The following is a 20,360-nucleotide window of genomic DNA, read 5'->3' on the forward strand; positions in this document are numbered from 1 at the left end:
TTTGTCACACATACTGTTACCGAGGTCAAGAATGAGTTTCAAAGCACAAAATAAATTAGGAAATTAGGGCTAAGACTAATTGTAGGTTCAGTATATCCTTCGAAGTGGCTTTTTTTTGTGGGAATTGACTGTGTTTTCCCAGCAAAATAATATCAACTCTTAATTATAAAAAATGAATAGATAAAAAAATATGCATGGAAATTTGGCAAAATACCTTTTTAAATTAGACTGAATGAAAAATATAATTCAAAATGTCAACCTTGATCCAATTAAGCCATAATAATTATCAAAGCATCTGTAAATGTTCCCCACTTATTCCTCGGAAATGTTTTCAGTGCAGTAAAATTCATCCAAGGCTAAGTATGTTGTATTGTATAGCACATACACACTGCGATATGCAGAGTTCAGAGGTCACTATTCTCACAAGCCACTAAAAAATATGACTTTACATGATATAAATATATGAATGAAGAGATAGTCTTGCCTCACATCCTGTACACACATTCAGACAGCAGCTTGAGATCATCACCTGAAAAACCTTCCACTATCTCCTGCATAATATATACAGTACAGTAATATGCAGTTTATACAGTATGTATGTATATACAGTAAATGTATATATACTATATATATATATATATATATATATATAGATGGGTGACAATTCAGTTCATTGTCATACTCAAACCATTCACTGACTCCTTGCTCTTCTAGAGGCACCCATCTTGTTCGAGCTCAACTGGACCTGGTTAGTATGGAGTAGTCGTGTATTCAGGTCGACCCCAGAGGGTTAACACTAAGCATAATCCACACTAGTTATTAAGGATATCCAAAAATATCATGCAGCTGTCCAGAATATTAAGATTAAAAAAAATCTGTGAAGATGTCAACATGAAATTCAAATGCATTTTTTTCTGTTATTTGACACAACACATTTAAACACCTAAATATTTATGTCAGTATGTAGAAAAGACAAGATGAAGCTCTAACACAATATTTAACATTTTACAATTCCAAATCTGTGATATACACTAATTGTGCCGCATGATTTGCCATTACCCAGGTGGTCCTCTATGGGCATCTGGCAAAAACATGCCTTTTCAAAGAGGATAAAAGAGCCAAATAAAAACCCACAATATGACAATCTGCTCTTGCCTTGTCCCATTTTACTAACCAGTCCTCGTCAACATACTCTTGGCATATCATGCAGGAGGAACAGGATAAAACATACCATTATAATGTCGTCCAATGCAAGAGCCCAGTAAGGCTAAAAGCTAATAGTGTTATTCAGCGTTCATTTATATTGAGTTCAGGGTGATATTTGAGGCTCCACTTTTGTGTGCCTGTGTGAGTGTGCATGTGTGTGTGTGTCTCCTTTCTGTTTTATGAGGTTACATTTGTTTTTGCCCCTCTTCACCAATTCAGTTTGACTGTGTTTGGAATATCCAAGTGTTTTGTTGAGGGTTTTCCTCCTGCTGCATCACAAACAATAATTACATTTTTTGTTAAATTTAAGTTATTATTTAATGTTAATATTTTTAAAATAAATATTTTCTTTATGTATGATAGCCAGTGAATTGGTAGACAACCGAAGGTCCAACATATGGTGCCCCGTGTCTATAGACCCAACATTTATGGTGTCCAGCTCGTGAGGCAGAGCCCAGACCCAACACTGTTATCCCCCAATTTATAGTGATTAATGCACGTTAATATACAATCAATGCTAAAGTCTCCTGTTTGTGCAGGTGGGCACTCATAGTATCCCACAATGCATGATGAAAAGAAGTGTACAACCGATGATCACTAACCAAGCAATATATACCATCATGCATTGAGCTCGCACTAAAAGACCCAAAGAAAATTACCCAAAAGTGTATTTTTCATTTTGCCAATGAGTTCACTATATAGGCCTTTACATAGATCTCCCTGGATAGTGAGTAGGGAGGAGGGAATGAGTGAGTGATTTTGGACACAACCAATGTGTCACAAAGTGAATAGCGCGAGTATGCTAGCAAGCTAGCCCTGAAAATGGATATTGGATGATGTTTTTGTTTTTTTCGTGACCCATCACAAACACTCAGCGCCTTCAGCGTGTGAAGCTTATTTTCCAACCCTGGACATTGTTGTGCTTGTGTTCTTCTGTAGATTATTTTGTACATCTGAATCTGTCTGCTCTCCTGTTTTCAGTCATCATTGTCACTGTCCTTAACGCTGAATTGTAGATGTGACAAGGCGGTGCTGTGTTATGAATGCACAGGCAGTGTGGGTTTTTTTTTCTTTCTGTAGTGTGTTGGTGCTCATTTTTGTTGTGCATTCATGGATATTAGTCCTGGTTTGGTGGCTGGGCTTGATTTCTTCTTGTTCAGCATCCTCTGAGGTTAACTATACACCTTGTTGCTCTTGTAATTATTTAATGTGCCTCCCTCATGTGGAAACCTGAGTGGAAATCTGCCTCTCAGATTTGTTCTGGCGCCGACGCTGCCCTGTATATCGAGATGTTGGGTTTGTTGGCCTTGATTCAGCCTGGACCGGCTTAAATGAAACCAAGGAGAACAGGCAGCCGATCCAATGCAAGCTGGTGATAACAAAGACAAATAGTAAGCCCATGGCACCAGGCTACTGTTCAGTGATCAGTGGGTGTTGGAGATCCTCTCCAGGAGAGAAATGGGGGCTGACAAAAATCCTTTCAATCAACAGTGCAATCAAGTGATAACGCTTAAATCACTTTCTCCGGGATCACTTTATTGTATGATTGGTTCATGCAGTTATATCTACAAGAGTGAGCACAGTCTACAGTCTGGACTATGTTGTCTTGTTCTCCTGAGAGTTGTCTAATACTCCCTTCAAAACACACACACATTGAAATGATGAGCTAAAAAAAATAATTGTAAAGCTAACTTTTCTCAAATGAATTACATGAGTAGATAAAATTATCACAAACAAGACAGAAAGTCAGCGTTTCCAAACTTAATGTTGATAATGGACAACTTTGCAAATCCCCAGATTTCATAAAATGACTTTTTTTTTTTTATGTTAAATCCCAAACAATGTTTTCACAATAATTATGCGTTGCAATTAGCCTATTGTTAAGGAATGGGGAGGGTAGACATCTAAAATGCCTATTTAAAAGGAAATATTCTGATAATGGTTGAAGCATTAATTATTGGTCTGACATGGCACCTGAATAAAAGTGTGAAAGTCAGAACCTGACTTCCACTCTCTTGCCCTTTTTACCTCATTATATAAAGAACATTGTTGAACACTAGCACTGGATGTGAACTGGTGCTGCAGAATCACACAATATGGACATAATTCCAAAGAAAACTACCTTTTAACTTCGAAGTAACTGATTCACAGCTGCAAAGACAGCTGCACAAATGACTCATTAAGTTTTCAAAACAAACACAAAAATCATGATGTATGGTAAATACAGGGAAGCTGCTTTGGAGAAGAGGAGCAGAGGCCATAAGCAAACCATTGCCGACATTTTACTAAAAGACACTTGATGGTGCATTAGCATAACAATAGTACAAAATACAGTCTAAACATAATTGCCAGAGTTAAATCAGCCCCTTGTTGACATAATTTAAAATAAATAAACACTATAAGCTGTATTTGTTCCATGGATGCTGAATTGAATTGTAACGGTATTATTGTTATCTCAAGCACCTGTATGTCAGGATAACATAGAATATGATAGTAAGTACATCTGCTTAAAGACAGAGGCTGTGGTTTTACTTCTGAGAGAATGGCTGTTTATGGCCACAAATCCTGATTACACTGCACTGCAATGTATGAATTTTTAAAGTTGGTGCTGTTGCCTGAAGGCAAACACTAAGGCAAGTGCTACGACAGGTGTTTACAAAAGCTACAGTAATTACAGCAACATTACTTTACTTGAAATCTTATATTGGATATGTAAAAAAAAAAAAAGGCACATGTAAACACAGTCCACAGAGCAGAGTAGAGCCGGATGATGAAAGATGCTTAACTTCCTTCTCTGTTTTTATGTATCTTATTTTGGGCTTTTGAACGTACAGGGCCTGAAAAATTCATTACTACATTTCACCCTTCTCACGGGACTATCAAAACATCAAGCCTATCATCTTCCTCTCTGATTTGATATGAAACACAATATTTCCTCCGTATTATGATACGGTAAACATGTAGATCTACGCAAAATATGTGTGGGCGGCATTTAGTTAGGGCTGCATGGAGATTTGACCCCATAAGTGACCCCGTAAATTGCCAAGCAGTTCATTATGACCCACAGTTACAAATATATCGTTAGGCGACCCTTAGCGGCCACAGTGATAGTGATGTGAGCAAAGGAGGAAGTCAGGTGATGTAGTATAAAGAGTAACAAAGCCTTAGGAGGAGGTTGTGATGGATGAATGGATGGACTTTCATACAGGAGATTGTTTCCTGAATGAAACCAATCAACATTGTTTCTTACTTTTAATGACGGCGATACTTTAATACTTATTTTAACCCAGATCACTTTGGGTTAAAATCTTTAAACACAGCATTGTAGTTTGTGTTCCTAACCCTAGGCAAACTGTGACCGTTACGATACTTTAGCTTAGCTTCTCCAAAATTTCAAGCAGCAGCTCTTTTTTTCTCCTGTACCCTTACAGTGTTTAGCCTTCAAGAGCCAAGCCATTAGAGAGGATACTTCACATTTCATTTAGTATTACAATTCATTCACACAGCAGTCCAGCAGCCTGAACGAAATGCTCATCCCATCAGAATTGAACTGCACTGAATGATGGCAAAACAGCGGCAGTGACGAGGCAAGCTGCCAGGCCCCAGATGGTACATAACCGCATGCATGCCTTAAGCTGGTGATGACATACAGCATAAGAAGAAACCTCCACACCGTGGAGTCCCTGAAATAGCAACCCCATCTGCTTTATCCTCCGTCTCAGTGAGGTCAAGTGGGAAAATATGCATGCATGTAGTTTATCTTTATTATATTGTTTGAAATTAGTTCAGAAACTCACACCCAAATGAGAACCATTACTTTTTTGATTATCAACCAAAATGACCAAATCAGTGACCAAATGGTAGACATGTACAGAGACGGGTTGTTGGCCTTGATTCAGCCTGGACCGGCTTAAATGAAACCAGGGAGAACAGGCAGTTGATTCAGTGCAAGCTAGTGATAACAAAGACAAATAGTAAGCCATGGCGCCAATGGAGTCAGAGACTACCATCCAGTAATCAGTGGGCGTTTGAGAGACTCTCTAGGAGAGACATGGGGACTGACAAAAATCCTTTCAATCAACCGTGCAATCAAGTGATAGCGATTAAATCACTTTCTCTGGGACGTTATCATTGCGTGACTGCTTCATCCATCTTACGCTCATTCGAATGTCTGTTGGTGGTTTTGTGGGCGCACAAATGCGCTTGTGGCTCTGCTCCAAGCCTCTCAAGCAGGTTTTATGGCTCTTTGGGAAACAATGCAAGCCATACAGTATGAAAGCTCCATTTTCTCCTAGCAAACGGGTTTAAACACAACATGATCTCTCTGAGCTCACAAGCACAACCTCAATGCACGGTCTCAATTTTAAATGTTGAAAAGGCAAATGAGATAAGATGCTGCTTAGAGTGCAAATATCTCCAATTGATTTCTGTAGGCATTGATACAAAAAACATTTAGCTTGTTCTTATTATTTGCCACGAGTAAATTTTTAATTATAAAAAAATTATGAAAAAAAAAAGTTGAAAGGATCATTTTGCAAACAAGAATTGTGTAAAAGAAACATCATGGCAGTGAGAAAACATCTCAGCTCACTGATTAAAGAGCATGTTGTTTTTAATCTACAAATGAAGCTAATTGAGTCTAACTTTCTAACTTTGGTATGAAATAAGCACTAAAAGCAGTAAAAATAAAAATCATTTAACGATAAGCAGAGCCATCAGACATCTAAATCAAAACCATTCTAATGATATGCACTTATTTTACAGGTATCTGTTACATTGGGAATATAATAGACTGGGATGGTCAAACTACATTTGTCAAGTACGTTTTGACCTTCAGAAAAGCATTTTGACGCTGCGCCAACAGGAGAGCAGCACCTATCATCAGCGCTGCAATGACCACAGCCTTACTTGTGGACAGGTACGTGCGTCTGGATGATAGTGTTTGCCGTGCAGGACCCTCAACAGTTTGACCCTGCCTCACTGCTTCCTGCTCCTCTTGGGTCAGGGTCATGGGGCGGAGTTCAGCCAGTACTTCAAGAGCCGCTCGTTGACCGGATTGCACTGCACCACTCATGTACCCGCACCACTGTGTGGCCGTCTCCGTGCCTGCCCAATGGATCCTGTAAATGAAGGTAATCAGTGAGTCATGTACCGAACACTGAGCTTGATGTCGCTCTTTGAAAAGACATTTATTTCCTCCTCTGTTGGACTAATTACATCCCTTTCAGCACATTCATACTGTGCCTTAAGCCATTAACATTCGTTTGTATTATCGGTTTTGCAGAGTACATGTGATGCTGCTGACTGATAAGACTTTCTGTCTGATGAACTGATACAGTTTAAGTTTTGCCCTTTAACAAGTCTCTGTTGGCTTCAATGCTCCATGTCTCTGTGCAATGAAATTTGCAAGTACATGCTCAGCAAATTAGGTTACGCCTGTTCAACCCTGTAGGGTTTACTCGCCAGAAAAGCGTGGTAACAATGCTACTCCTCATTCACTTTTTCTCTGCTCCATGCAATGACAACACAGTCAAGGATGCCTTTTAAACCATATAAATTACTACCCATGGTGCCCAGGTTTGTTGTCAACATCAGTCCAAATCATGTACCTTGCAGCTGCCTGTATAACAGACAAGCTCAAGAAAAAAAAAAAGCACTGTACTGTAGTTTCAGTCTAGTCCAGTGAGAAAAAACTATTGGGGTCAACATTTGATCAGTATATGTGGCAGTGGATGCAGTTGCTGCCAATGAAGACAACGGGACCTATTTTAACAGTCCGAAGCGAACGGTCTGAAGTGCATATTGCAAATGCATTTTGGGCGTGTCCATATCAAGTTTGTATTTTAATGGCACAAAAGCAGTCGCTGTGCCAGGCACATGGTTCAAAAAGCAACTTGACACATTGCTATCATAATGGCGCAGTGTTTCATACAAAAGATTCTATTTGTGTGATCAGTTGATTACATATTGGGTAAGGGATAAGGGAAGGCTGGGTGGATCAATGCGTTGCGCACAGCTCTACAAAGAAATAACGGTACAAATCCATATGTTAGACATCTTTTATGTTACATTATGACAAGTGCAAATAAATGTTCAGTTCATTATGAAACTGTGGTGGGAAAAATTTAGTCTAGATGATGAATGGGAAACACAGTGGCACACTGTGCTTGTGTGTAACAGGCAGAGTGTACATGTGTTCTGTGCCCACCTATGTTGATGTATATTACTCTCTTGACAAAGCACCCTTAAAATAACCATGATTAAAAGTACTGTGCCACTGACTTAAGACCAGGTTTTTGTTGGTAAATTGTGTAATCCCTTTCCGCTGCCTCAAGATAGCAATATGCAACAATGCACCTGACCACATCTCATTTTAAGACACGCCCATGGGAACACAGATGGGTGCAAATGTATTTGCTTTTCAAACAACATGGGTGCTAGCCGGGAAAAACTGTGGCAGAATGAAACTGGCAAATATACTTTGTGCTAGGTGTAAGATAGGACCCAATGGCTCTGTAGAACTGAGGATGATGCATTACTGTCCCTTTTCACCAGTGGCATTGCCAAAACATACCAATACCCACCCTCCAATGAAGGCACCCTAGCAGCAAGTTAGCTATCTTATCTCAAAACCCTCAGAAACAAGAGGGACAAGGTAGGAACCCAGTGTGAGCCCAGTTGAGAAACGCAGGATAACATCCAGCCTTTTCCATCCCATGGTCTTGAGAACCCACACTATACAACACTATGTACAAGGTGGTGGAGAGAGGATTAAACTCAATGCTCTCTCTCTACTGCAGGCCACTGCTCTTGGATACAGATGGAGGGGGATGATCCTCTGTGGCCTCATTGATTGGAAAGGTGGGGCTGAGCCAAGCCATAACATGAACAATACACCCTTCACAGAAATTATTTTATGCCATCCATGAAAACAAACACTTGTAATTCTGCATGCCTTAAGGCGGGAACATGCTAATCTGGGCTGCATGTAGGTGAATACGCATGGGGATTGTTCAGACATGTTCACCAGGCTGTTTCCTTTATTCTTTTACAGATTTGGAATGTAACATAATGTGTTTTTTCGCTATGAAGCCACCTCCAAAAAGGGGCTGTGCCAACCAGCCAGCTGGGCTGACACTTGCTGACACTAGCCGCACAACATGTTGTTGAGCTTTGGCAGGTGTGCATGCTGGCTCACCTGTGAGACTCTGCAACCCATGATTACACATACTACCTGTGTTATATGTTATTATGCAGTAGTTGTTAAATGTATTTTACCATGTATCGAACCATAATCCCAGTCTTAGGAAGGGAACCTGCAAGGAGTAAACAACCAAGGTATCTGATTGACACCTTTGACGCTTCTATAACTCTTACTTCTACACGTCTGTGCTGCTAAAACACAGGACACTCCACTAATTTACCATCCAGAGGACAGTGTACATGTATAACACATTACTGCTCATATATTCAGTAGCCCATCATACTTGCATATCAAGCCTATGCACCCCTGTCCGCCAATCCGAGGAAGGGAGAAGAGTTCCCTCGTTGGACTGTATCCTTGATGATTAATTTATGTTGTCTGAACAGCGGAGATAGGGGCCTCAGCAGCGAACACGCTTCCTCTGGACTCCACATAAACACCTCTCTGATGTGGTAAAGCAGGATTTGACAGTGAAATTCACAAAGGGGTTACTATTCAGCAAGGATTCAATCAAGAATCAGACGTCTGAAAAGACAGAGTAATCAGGACTAAACAGAGGATCAGTGTGTGCCAAAGCTTCAATGAGAAATGTTCACAAGTAGAGATGTTGTGATAACAGGGGCTGCTCTGGGCATATGTTAATGGATTGATATTGGCTAAAATACCGCCAATCAAAATCCGATCCTTTCATTACTGTACTCTGCTGTGGTTTGGCCACCTCAGCCTGCTAGTGTTGCAGCTCTGCTCCCTGCAGGCCACTGTCAGTGCTTGTCAAAGAGAGTTTGTGAAGAAAGAACCTCTCACTCTGTAACACCACTGTACATCCTCGAGTGAGCTCGGCGTTTCTTTAGTTCCAAAAAATCCCACAGAGTGAGACGTCTTCTTTCTAGTGGGTCGCATCACGTCTCCGTCGGGGGGTGGCATTCTTCCAACTGAACTTTCATTTATATCATATCAGTAATTTAAGCTTATAAACTTTATATTTTTGAACCGTGACCTTCAGTGTTTGGATCCAGAAGCTCATAAAAGTTTATTTGTGTGAGATTAAGTAGTCTAAGGCTGTGTTATTTCACTGATAAATGCATAGGCTATTCAATCAACATTTAAATAATGTAAATATAAGTTTTGGATAGGAGTTGGTATCAGCAGATACCCAATATTACAGGACTCAGATTGGGATTCGAGCCAAAAAAGAACTTGACTTGGACGCCCCTATTCAGAAGCATTTTTCAGTCTAGCTTTCTACAATAGTCGACTTCAGACTAAAGAGCAGAATATCCAAGAGCTTGAGACTTCAGACTGTAAGGCCTTTTGGCAACATGTCAAAAAGCTTGGTGTTGCTAATGTACACCAGCTGCCTATTCACCGAGAGGTCTTGGGATGTGACTTGTCTCCCCAAAGGAGCTATTTGTAAGTTTTCTCTGCCGTCAAATGTGGTTTCTTGCTGGGAATGAGTGGTGGTAATTGGTGCTTGACAAGAGCTACAAAACTACAAGGTAAGAGGTTATAATGCACCCTCTGAGCAGCGCCGCATCTTCAGGGCAGACTGGAGGCTACAGTGACTCGTTAATGGAAAATAAGCAGTTAGCATGCTCATTTCAGTAGAAGAAAATACGTGATATAGACAAGCGTTAACATTGGTGTTTCTTTCCACGGCTGGAGACAGCTCTTGGTGAGTAAAGGAAAGAAGTTTGATGCTGAACTGACAAAGTTTCTTTTAGACTGGTAAGTAAACAGCTGCTAATGCTAACATTACTTATGTAGCAATAGCAAAACTTACAAATAACTCATTTAAACTGATTAAAACTGCGTTTTGAAATCTTTTAGAAATTAATTTGTTATGTTTTCTGCAATTGCCCAACATAATTGCAAATCTGTACATTGTGACTCAGAAGTGTATAGCATCACAGGTTGCAGTACCACTTACTGCTACTCATTGTTATTACAATTATGTCTGGGGAAGCTCTGTAATGGATTTATGCAGCAGTGCCTCAGCTAGGAGTGCAACCAACCTAGAGATGACTCAGATAAGGATATACAAACGATAATGAAAAAGGAAAGCAATGCATCCACCACGTATGGTAATAAAAAATAAACCAGACAGGAGCGGTGGAGGGAGAAATCAACCATTACAGCAGGATACATGGCAGGTGGTGGTAAACAGCATAATGAGCAGCGGCATTATGATGGAGAGAGTGAGAGCTTGTCAGATTAAAAAGATCGCCGTGTGACCTTGATTCAACATGATTCGTGTCTCGTTTAAATACTATAGGTGTTTATATGATAAGAGTTAACTAGAACTGACAGACAGCACCGATGGCCCTGTTAAACTTGATGCAGTATGTTTAAATGTGCACAAATATGGTGGTCTACCATTTACAGTAAAAGCCTGCAACATGAGTGATTCCAGAAATGAAAAAGTGCGAGATTAATCCGATCTGTAGAACTGGGAATAAAGATAAAAAGAATCCCTCTGAGCTAGTGGGACATCATTTTGACCTCTGCTGTATACAAACTCTTTAGATGTGTTCAATTTAATCACATTTCCCAATGGGCTGAGTCAAATAATATGATAGCAGATGAACAAAATGGATTTAGAAAGAAACTGGTCCACATTGTCACATTAAACACAACAGACTCTGGGAAGAATAAAGCTTTCTTTCTCTTCTGTCATTGACCTTTCTTGAGCTTTCTGTGGGAAAAAAAATTGTGTTGCTTTTTCAAAAAATATAATGAAATGCCTTATGTCTATATATGGAAATAGGAAATGTTATATGTCATATCTGACAATCAGCGCTGAAAGAAGAAAGGTGTGTATATTTTTCTCCTCATGATGACCCAGTTGATATATAACACAATCATCTCTGCTCTGAGTATCTTCCTCTCAACTGTGCTGACAAAGTGTCTGTGTGGTGGATAGTGTTGCCAACTTTTGTGGACAGATATTTGGAGCTGCTCGGTGTGACTGTATGAATTCTTCTGACACTTCCTCACATCATAATCTTTGTGTATTTTGGAAGGCTGTATAATTCCCTTGGGTTGTGAGTTGAGGTATTATGTTTTCCCTTATAATTGTAAGAAATCAGTAAACCCTTTCTGTTTGTGTGCACCGGTGGGATCTCTTGTTCAATTCAAGTTGATGTTTTTCATAGTCAAAAACACTTTGTTTCCACCTGTCCGCTGGCTGGATAGTGTTGTTTTGTTACATACTGGGTGAAGTCAGGGTCCTTATCCCCTGTGTTGGAGGATTCAGCCAGAGTGAGTTATAATAGAGGAGATTTTTCTTTTATCTGCTTGCCCCCTTGGTACCTGAAGCATCTTACCATTTGCTTTCTTGCTTACGTTTCCATCACTTTGTGATGCCTTTGGTTGAGGAAAGTGAGGAGGCAGATTTTTTTTTTTCTTTTGGTTCATCCTTATATAAACAGATGCTTTGCTTTTGGCTTTGTGTGGGCATATCACAATATGTTGGCAGGACGGGATCCTCCTAAGGCTCGTTCATACAAAATTGTACAGGCAGTGTTCTCAGCACTGAGTGTTTTTCAGTGGAGAAGGTTTGTGCAGCAGTTCTGTGGCTAAAGCCTGCTTGTCATGTGTGACCTGTTAGATGTATTTAGGTGTACTGTGGGGAGCTTTGGGACAAAAGGCTCTGTGCTCAAACTTCGTGAACTTTAAAGGCTTACTTGACAAACCTGACCAAGAAGCTTAAACAGAGAGAAAAAATCTAATCTAAAAACAAAGTTTGTATTGGTTGTTTTTCATTAAGACTACATTTAAAATAATTGATATGAAGATGTATGAGCGTTGATCGTAGCTGAGTAAAGCTCATGTTTTGTTGAAGCACATATTTTGTAGCCCGTGGAGCATTATGCTGTGACCTTCTGCTTATCAGGAACGACAGGTGTTTGTAGTGAACATTTCTTGCTGAGCGCTCACTCTCAGGTTTGTGTTGTACATATTAGGAGTGTAAACATCAGGTATTACCCCATAAGAAGCAGAAGCCAGTTTAAAAAACAATGATATCAACATATTACAACCTGAAGAGTCATTCTGGTGTTTCAGGGTGAGGAGCGGCCGTGTTACTGCAGCCCTTAAAAAGATAGAACAGAAAGGGACTGATGGGCTCATCCTGACATGGCTGAATGGATGGAAACTTCACTGCAGGGATGCACAAAGATGAACCTAAGCGTGCACAGCTAAGATGGAGAGCTCCACTTGTTATTATTATATATAGTTATCTTTCTCATTTATGTAAATAAGTATGGTATAAACCTATGATATTAGAACAAATTACAAAATATCAATTCTAGTGCTTTTAAATCTATCACAGTTCTAAAAGATTTCAAATGTATTCTGTCTCACTGTGTGTCATTGGCTGAATGAACTAATCCCTCTCAGTTGGCTGTAATAATCCAAACAATGTGAGAAGCAGCACAAACAACCTTTTTTTTTTTCTTTTTTTCTTTTTTTTTTGAAAATTTTCAGCATCCTACTAAGCAACTCTTACCACTGCAGTTTTTATTCTACCTGCAGCTGAAGCTGTTAACTTAGTAAAGCATGAACCCATTGGGGTCAATTTATTCATAGTTCTTGGCAGCATCTCTTTCTTCTTACTCACTTTCTTCTCTACTCTCTCTCACCAACCTAGAATTGAGTAGGGAGGACCTTTCTATAGGTATCTCACACACTGACCACTCAGGCATAGTATCCACCTAGGATAATTACTGTAATTATATAAACCACACTGTGGTCAGTATGAGATTCATACTATCCCAAATGAAATCCCATAATCCACCAGACACTGCCTGAATCCGTTGTGCTGTTAAATACAGAATGTATGAAGCAGCAGCTGCATTTTTGTCGACCAGGCATGGGCTTGGTTTCATTACATGTGCTGGATTAGTGTCAAGGTCACAGCATGTCCTTGAGGATCCATTTCCTATATGGGCTAGGAATATGGATAAGGGCTACCGCCCCACGCTGCTGTTCGAGCCATGTTATGTAATGAGCTTCCGCTGCTCCCCATGGACTTAATGTCATTATGGAGATGAATTACCTGGATCCCCCTCCCCACCTTTCGCTTTCATTCGTCCGGCTTTCTGCATCTCTGAACAGGCCATTAGGAATGGATTATAGGACGTTTTCTTAGGAGAACACCACTTCTGAAGACCTCTTGCCATTTCGTTAGAACTGGACTAATGTGTGTCAGTGAAGGCATAATCACTCCCACAACTCACGTCAATGATCTGTAAGCAACTGGGTGCTAGTGAGTAATACCTGGTCGGCAGGGTGAACTGCAGACGTTGTTTTTGTGGTATAAAAATAGCACAAACATCCAGCAGCCACTGTTCATATCTTTCAAACAATCTAGTGTAAAATGACACAATTTGCTAAAGTATAAAATCTAAATTTAGCTCTTGAAGAAAAAAAATTGTCATGCAGGTTGATGTCTTCTACATCCCTTGAAGCATTTGCTTTGGTGAGGACACAGAGGAAGGTGACTATAGGGAGAAAGAGAGGTGAGATGCTGTGGTGTATTTGTCATCAGTGGTGTGATTACCTGCCACAGGGCTTCCTCAGGCTAGGGTGGTAATATGTTAGCAGACCTGGTGCCATGACATTAACAGGGCAGCCCCCGCTGTAGTCCTCCTTAGCCCAGTCCTGTAAAGCAGAAAAGTTACCCTTGTATTATTTCATGGCACACAAGCATGGCTTTGTTTCAACAAAATGACACTTTCCAACTCTAATCTTGTCTAGTTTTATTTAATAGCACAACTCAACAAAACAACATAAACCACGGACCAGAGGTTTTCATTTAAAGTCTGACACTGTGCTCCCCTCAGACAAAATTGAGACAATTGCAACCCCTCAACAAACCCTGTGTAGTATGCCAAAATAGCTATTACCAATTCCTGTTTGTAATGTACCCATGGGTGTACAGACAACTATCACTGGATTACTTTGATACTGAAGAAAAGTTAAAAATGTGATGATTCTCAGCCAAGTTCTAGAGTTTTAATTGTAAGAGCGTCTTTTTTTCTGTGAATTGTAAGTGAATTTATGGACTTTTATTCATGATAGACATTGGAGATAACGATATCCTCCAGAAGTCACACTAAATCTGAAAATATGTGTGTTACTCCAAGAAGGGGTATGAATTTCAACACAAATTGCTTGGAAAGAGTTGTAAAGCACCTTGATAACCAAGAAACCAAATCAAGAAACTCCATTGGGCTACCGTAAAATCAGGCCAAATATCTCTCAACACTGTGCCATCAATTTATCAGCTTTTTGTCTTTTCATTAAGCTCTGAGTTGTTGTTATTGTATTCTATAAAATGGTGCTTTCCTTGAGGCTGTTTGTCAAGAAAATAATTTAAAATCATGATGCCCCCCTTAACATCCCCGCCTCAACTTTTCTCAGGGCACTTTTTCTTTCCATTTTGCCTTTCAACAGCGAAGAACAGACTAAAATCATATATTTGCATGACAAATATGCTATTTCACAGTCTACCAATGTGTGCTCATCATGGAATGGACCTAAGTACCTATTTGGTATGCATGTGGCACATCGTGATATAGAAAAGTAGTCTAGCTACTGAATGGAACACATTGTTTCCATGTAGTGTGGCCGTGGCTCATGTCTGTCCATGATGACACTTAAACTCCCTGTGGAAACACCTTCGGAAGGGTTGCCCTGCCGACTCCCTAATCCCATGGATTTATTATAATAACATGTATTTCATTTGTTTGTATGCTTTGATATGAAATAATTTCAGAAAATAGCCTCTATTTTTGGAAAGCCACTGCTAGGGCACAGTAGCCGGGTTTCCATTGCAGTTTTATGCAACACAGAAGCGATTTTTTTAGAAAAGTTGACAAAACACAATTGAGCTTGGTCTGCGCTTCCATTGAGTGACGCTATGTGTCTTGGGCGATATCATTCCAAATAAACGTGACGACGGGTTTCCAGCGGTCTGCCTCTCGGTGGCAACTGACTCCCTGGGGCAGGATACGGCAGGGGCCATGACTTGAACCAAAAAAAGTGTTTGCATTTCAATTTTGCGAAATATTGCTTTGTTGAATAGTCTGGAAAACCACCTCATGTGAGCGAATAATTTTTTCTATGACATTTGGGTTTTTTGGAAATTCACGTGTTTCCATTATTCGTTTTTAAGTTTGCAATTTCAAATTGTGCATTAAGCAGGTTAATGGAAGTGCACCTAGCAAGGGAAAACATCTTTTTTGTAGTTTATCTCTATGGATTGCCTCCTCTCCTTGAAATTGTTTCCTGTCACAAAGTAATTTCAAAATCAGAACACTTTGTGATCCCATGCGGGCTTCCCACCCTGCTAGTTCCACAGTTTATTGTTGGTGTTATTTCAGGAGTACTCAGTTGTAGTAATAGTCATATCTTTCTCCTCCTGTGAAGTCTTAACCATTGTGGTCCACATTAACACATTTTATGATTCTGGATTAACAATTGCATTGAATTGCTCTAATACAAAATTAAGGATCATAAAAATGTGATTATGTTATCATATATTTTGCTGTACCCGTGTTAAGCCCCCTGTTGTCATGCTGGATTAATAAAACTGTGTTAACAAGCTAAGGCAATTGTAACCACCGTTTTACCAAGTGGGTTGCTCAGTATGCAGTGAGCTACTCTATTTCCTTTGAAAAAAATCAGTTTGTTCGCAGGAGTGCCAACTTCTGCCACATAAAATTGCTTTCCTCTGCAATCCAGGGTAAAAATGAAACTACAGATTTTGGCATTACAAAATTCTGCTTCAGACCAAAATATTATTGTTTCATTACAAAAATCTGCCACTGAAGTACTTACTTTCTCCTCATAGTGAATGAAAGATGCAGCCTCAGATCCGAGGTATTTTACTAGACTGGAAATCACAGCTTTTCTTCTTTCTCCAGCCTGCAAACAGAAAGAAATACCTCTTCTGTCGTGATCCTTCTCATACACTCACCTATCACTCACAAATATAACAGCGGGCAGCTGAAATATGAAGACTAGAAACCAATCCAAGTTGGACACAGGAAGCAGCAGTCAATTTGAATAACTCAAGCATAGTCAGCACATGCTCCTGGTTGTATTATCACACACGGTGAGTTATACACAGAGCAGCTGAGGCCTGAGGACCAAAAGGACAGATCACCATAAAGCGTGCTGACAGATCCTCATCTGCATGTCACTTTACCTTTGCTCCCAGCACCACCCTTGTGCAATAATTTGGAGCTGATACTGATAATTTCTTCATATACTCCTATAATGGAGAACAGAAAGGGAACAGCAGCATAGTGACAAATTGCTTTCGATGAAGAACTAAAAAAAAAAAACATAACTGAATATTTTGAGTCCACTCCATACACTGTATGAGAGGCAAATACAAAAATAAATAAATAAAAACAATTTAGATAATATTACTGACTAAATCAAATTTAAACAGCAAAATGAGTGTGTAGTTGTAACCTTGATGGCCACTTGCCTCACAGGCACCAACACTGTTTTCCTCTGTTGAGCAGTGGAGTAGCAAGGGGAGGTTAATTATTTAGCACCCTGTGCAGCAAGGAGACAGCTAGTCTCGAGTTTTGTAGCAAGCCAGGATAATGACTGAGATGCCAAAACAATGCTAGACATGAGGACAGATTTATTTATTTCTTTTCAGGTAAAGGGAAAACACTGGGACTAAATGAAAATGTCAACCCAGTAGGAGACAGCGAGGAAAAGAGAGACAGGGAAGATGTAGGCTGAGTGTACTGTATGCAAAGTGTGGTTATTGGAAAAACATATGAAATGTAGCCATATCAATCAGCAACATAGGCGTAAAGGGAGATAAAGCAGCATGAATCTATTACCAAAACTGCTGCAGAAAATGATTCACAAGAGAAATGAACATATAAAGACCTGTATTGATATTAGCTGTGTCTCAATACTACATACTTTGAAGGCTGCATTTAAAACCAGTTGCATCACAGCAGCATGACGAGGCTGTCCCACTTTGAAGGCTCCATCAAATGTGAATATACGTCCTTCATTTCCTAGACAGTGAACGATTCAACAAGTGCATCTTTCACATTCAACAGGTGCATCTTTCACGGCCAAACCAATGCCGAGATTCATTGCATACTAGTGCTGAATCACTTTTCAAAAAGAGAATAAGGCAGACTCTGCAGATAAAACAGCGGCCTAGGATAAATAGGAAATCTTCCGTGGACCAGACCGTCTCTTTTCAGCTCGGTCGTGGACCGCGTTGATTCTACAATAATCAGGTTCAATATTTTTAAAGCCACTTCTGATGGGATTCCTTGTTTACCAAGTGGATAACCACTAACCATCGAGTGGTTCCTTCAAGTTCAATTTAGAGATAGACAAAGCATAACTCAATGCCTGGTGCACATAGTAATTGAAAAAAACCATTATGTCCTATATTTACCTTAGTAACAGATACTGAAAGCTGGAGAGAGCATCCCACTGCTCTCAGTCTATACGCTGTGCTGTTTCAGAGCTCAGATGGTGCACATTGTCTCATGCAGTGTTCATAATGTTGCCCCTGGGCATTTTCTTTTACACAGTAACATAATTTTGACTGATACACATTATGTTGTCTCTGCATGTAAAATTACCCAGGCTTGACCTATAGTATAAGTTTAACTATACAGTATCTGACTTTTTTTCCATGGTAGGAGGTACCTTTTAACATACAACTACATTTAAATTTAAACGCATCTCCAAGACTCCAGAGTTTAGCTGTTGAAAACCGTGACATCTCATTAGGCAACTTGCAAGTTTAGGAGCAGCCCTTGATAACTGAGTATTTAATGCTTGCCATTAATTTGACTTTATCTTGCAAACCACAGTTTGTATCCACTATCAATTTAAATATAATTACAACACATCATCGTGATGGGAAAGAAAAACACATACTTTGCTTGTTTACTATTTGTATGACTGGTAAATTACATTAAATCATAATAAATGATAATGAAAAGTCAAACACAAAGGTATATTACAGAGAACAATAACGTGTTTGAATTATAGATGCATATCAAAAAATTGCTAATTGTATCTGTCTGCACATCAGGGGTGGAAGGGGAGTGTTTTTGAAGAATCAGTAATTTCCCCTTTAAGTATTTTTAATCTCAAGTATTTTTTTGCTTTGCTACATTTAAAGTCACAAAAGTCATGATGAAGACATGATGAAGTTATGATTGAATGAAAAGAGTCAAATCAGCAGCTGCAGCAGAGAAGATGCTGGAGAACACGGCAAGTATGCCAAATCAAACGCTCCTGCCATGCTGCTATAAGGTTAAGATGTTAATTCATACTGTATATCTGAGCTAATTTACTAAAAATATATTTCCACTGTTTATACTATTTACACTTTTAAGTTCACACAATGAACAATTTACATGTATCTGTTTACACAATTATTATTTACATGTGCTCTTTAATAACAGTCATAATAACCTCCTGAATCCATCTCTGTAGTTTTCCTCTTATTTATCTCAGTCTAAGTCCTAGCCTTCTAGCCTCCTCTGGTTAGTTCAGCCACATGTGACTTTAGAGACAGGAAGTGGAGAAAAAGTAAACATAATGCTTACAAAGTCCCTCCGTCTCTATCCAGCTGTTGGCTTTTGCAAAGAGGGCACATGCTGGGTCCAGGCTAAATGCTAAATGCTAAAATACTGATGATGGTTCCCACAGCTGTGACTTTTATGTTCACTTCTACGGTCAGTGAGGCGTGCACCACCTTTCTGCTGTTTCTGATAATCCCTGTTGTGACTGCAGAGCTCATTCAGCTCATGGAAGAGCGCAGTGAAACCAGAGAGGCTGAGTGAACTGATTACAACAAACTGTAGTGTAGCTCTTTGTCTGTGTTTGTCGGCTGCAGCTGCTGCGGAGTTCATGTTGTTTATACATCTCCACATTTTCTGCTGTTTTATTCTGCTGTTAATTATAAGAAGTGGCAGCTGTTTGATTTATGTAGCTTAATATTGCTATATAAAGTCTATGGATACCCGCTGTGGCGTCCTGGTGTTTCTATTACTTTGTCCCATTCATATTAATGAAGGTATACTAAATAACAGAAACACCTCTCTGTACAATACAATACAGCTCAACAGCTCCGCACACTACATCCTCCAAAATGTTACATTTGCATCACGACCCTCTCCACCTGTGTAGCTGTTCCTTCTTGTGTGTGGCTGCTTCCTTTGCAGGTACTAGAGGTGGGTGTGGCAAGGGGCTGACAGTGCCTGGGCTCTTCAGCAGACCTAGAACACCTGGGCTCTGTGTGCTAGAGCTTTTAAAACCACATTGGAGCTCAGTTCTGGTTCTCTCTTCTCCCTGAGGCACCCATTTGGTTTGGTTGGCATTTAGTTTGTGTAGTTTCTGTTGCTGCACCATACAACACTGCATTCATTGCATACTTCTTTACTCATGCACCCACTTACACTGCTGATCTTACAGATTACACATGCCATTGTTAGTTTAAGTTCTTCTCCTAGATTTATTGTCTGTTTTTTTTAAATAAAGCGTTTGTTAATTGGCTTGTCTGTGGGCATCTCCCTCTTTTGTCATGGCCATGCGGCTCGGTTTGTGACAAAAAAGAACAGAACATTACAATCTTCATAAAGATGGATTTATTGCAGCACTGTTGTGTAATTGTAAACTGAGTGTATGTAATTATCAGTTGTATGCACAGGCTGCAAAGTGCCTGACATGAATATATTGGTTGCTCTCGGTGCTGTTCTCACCTGGGAGTTGAATATATGCATTTCAAACCATTCATATACGCCTACATATATGCCTGGTAGCCTAAAGATGTTTTTTAATATAAGTTTCATTATATCACCATCATCATATAACATTTTTACACCTTCCACCCTTCCCCCTTTTAAAAATATAACATTTACACAACATTAACTGACTTACT

General features: G+C 39.6%; 1 protein-coding gene across 1 annotated transcript in view; it reads right to left on the reverse strand.

The window, feature by feature from the left end:
* Positions 1–2,737: 2,737 nt before the first annotated feature.
* LOC111238498 (probable flavin-containing monoamine oxidase A) overlaps positions 2,738–20,360 on the reverse strand; it is a 46,103-nt gene continuing 28,480 nt past the window's right edge. The window contains exons 10-12 of the mRNA XM_022768043.1: positions 16,253–16,339; positions 13,971–14,071; positions 2,738–6,326 (exon numbers count right to left, since the gene is read on the reverse strand). Of these exons, the coding sequence (XP_022623764.1) occupies positions 6,008–6,326; positions 13,971–14,071; positions 16,253–16,339 (507 nt within the window). The 3' untranslated portion in view covers positions 2,738–6,007. The remainder of the gene's footprint in view (positions 6,327–13,970; positions 14,072–16,252; positions 16,340–20,360) is intronic.

Source organism: Seriola dumerili, unplaced genomic scaffold, assembly GCF_002260705.1.
Source record: "Seriola dumerili isolate Sdu_G_001 unplaced genomic scaffold, Sdu_1.0 BDQW01001387.1, whole genome shotgun sequence".
In the NCBI taxonomy this organism is placed as follows: Eukaryota; Metazoa; Chordata; class Actinopteri; order Carangiformes; family Carangidae; genus Seriola; species Seriola dumerili.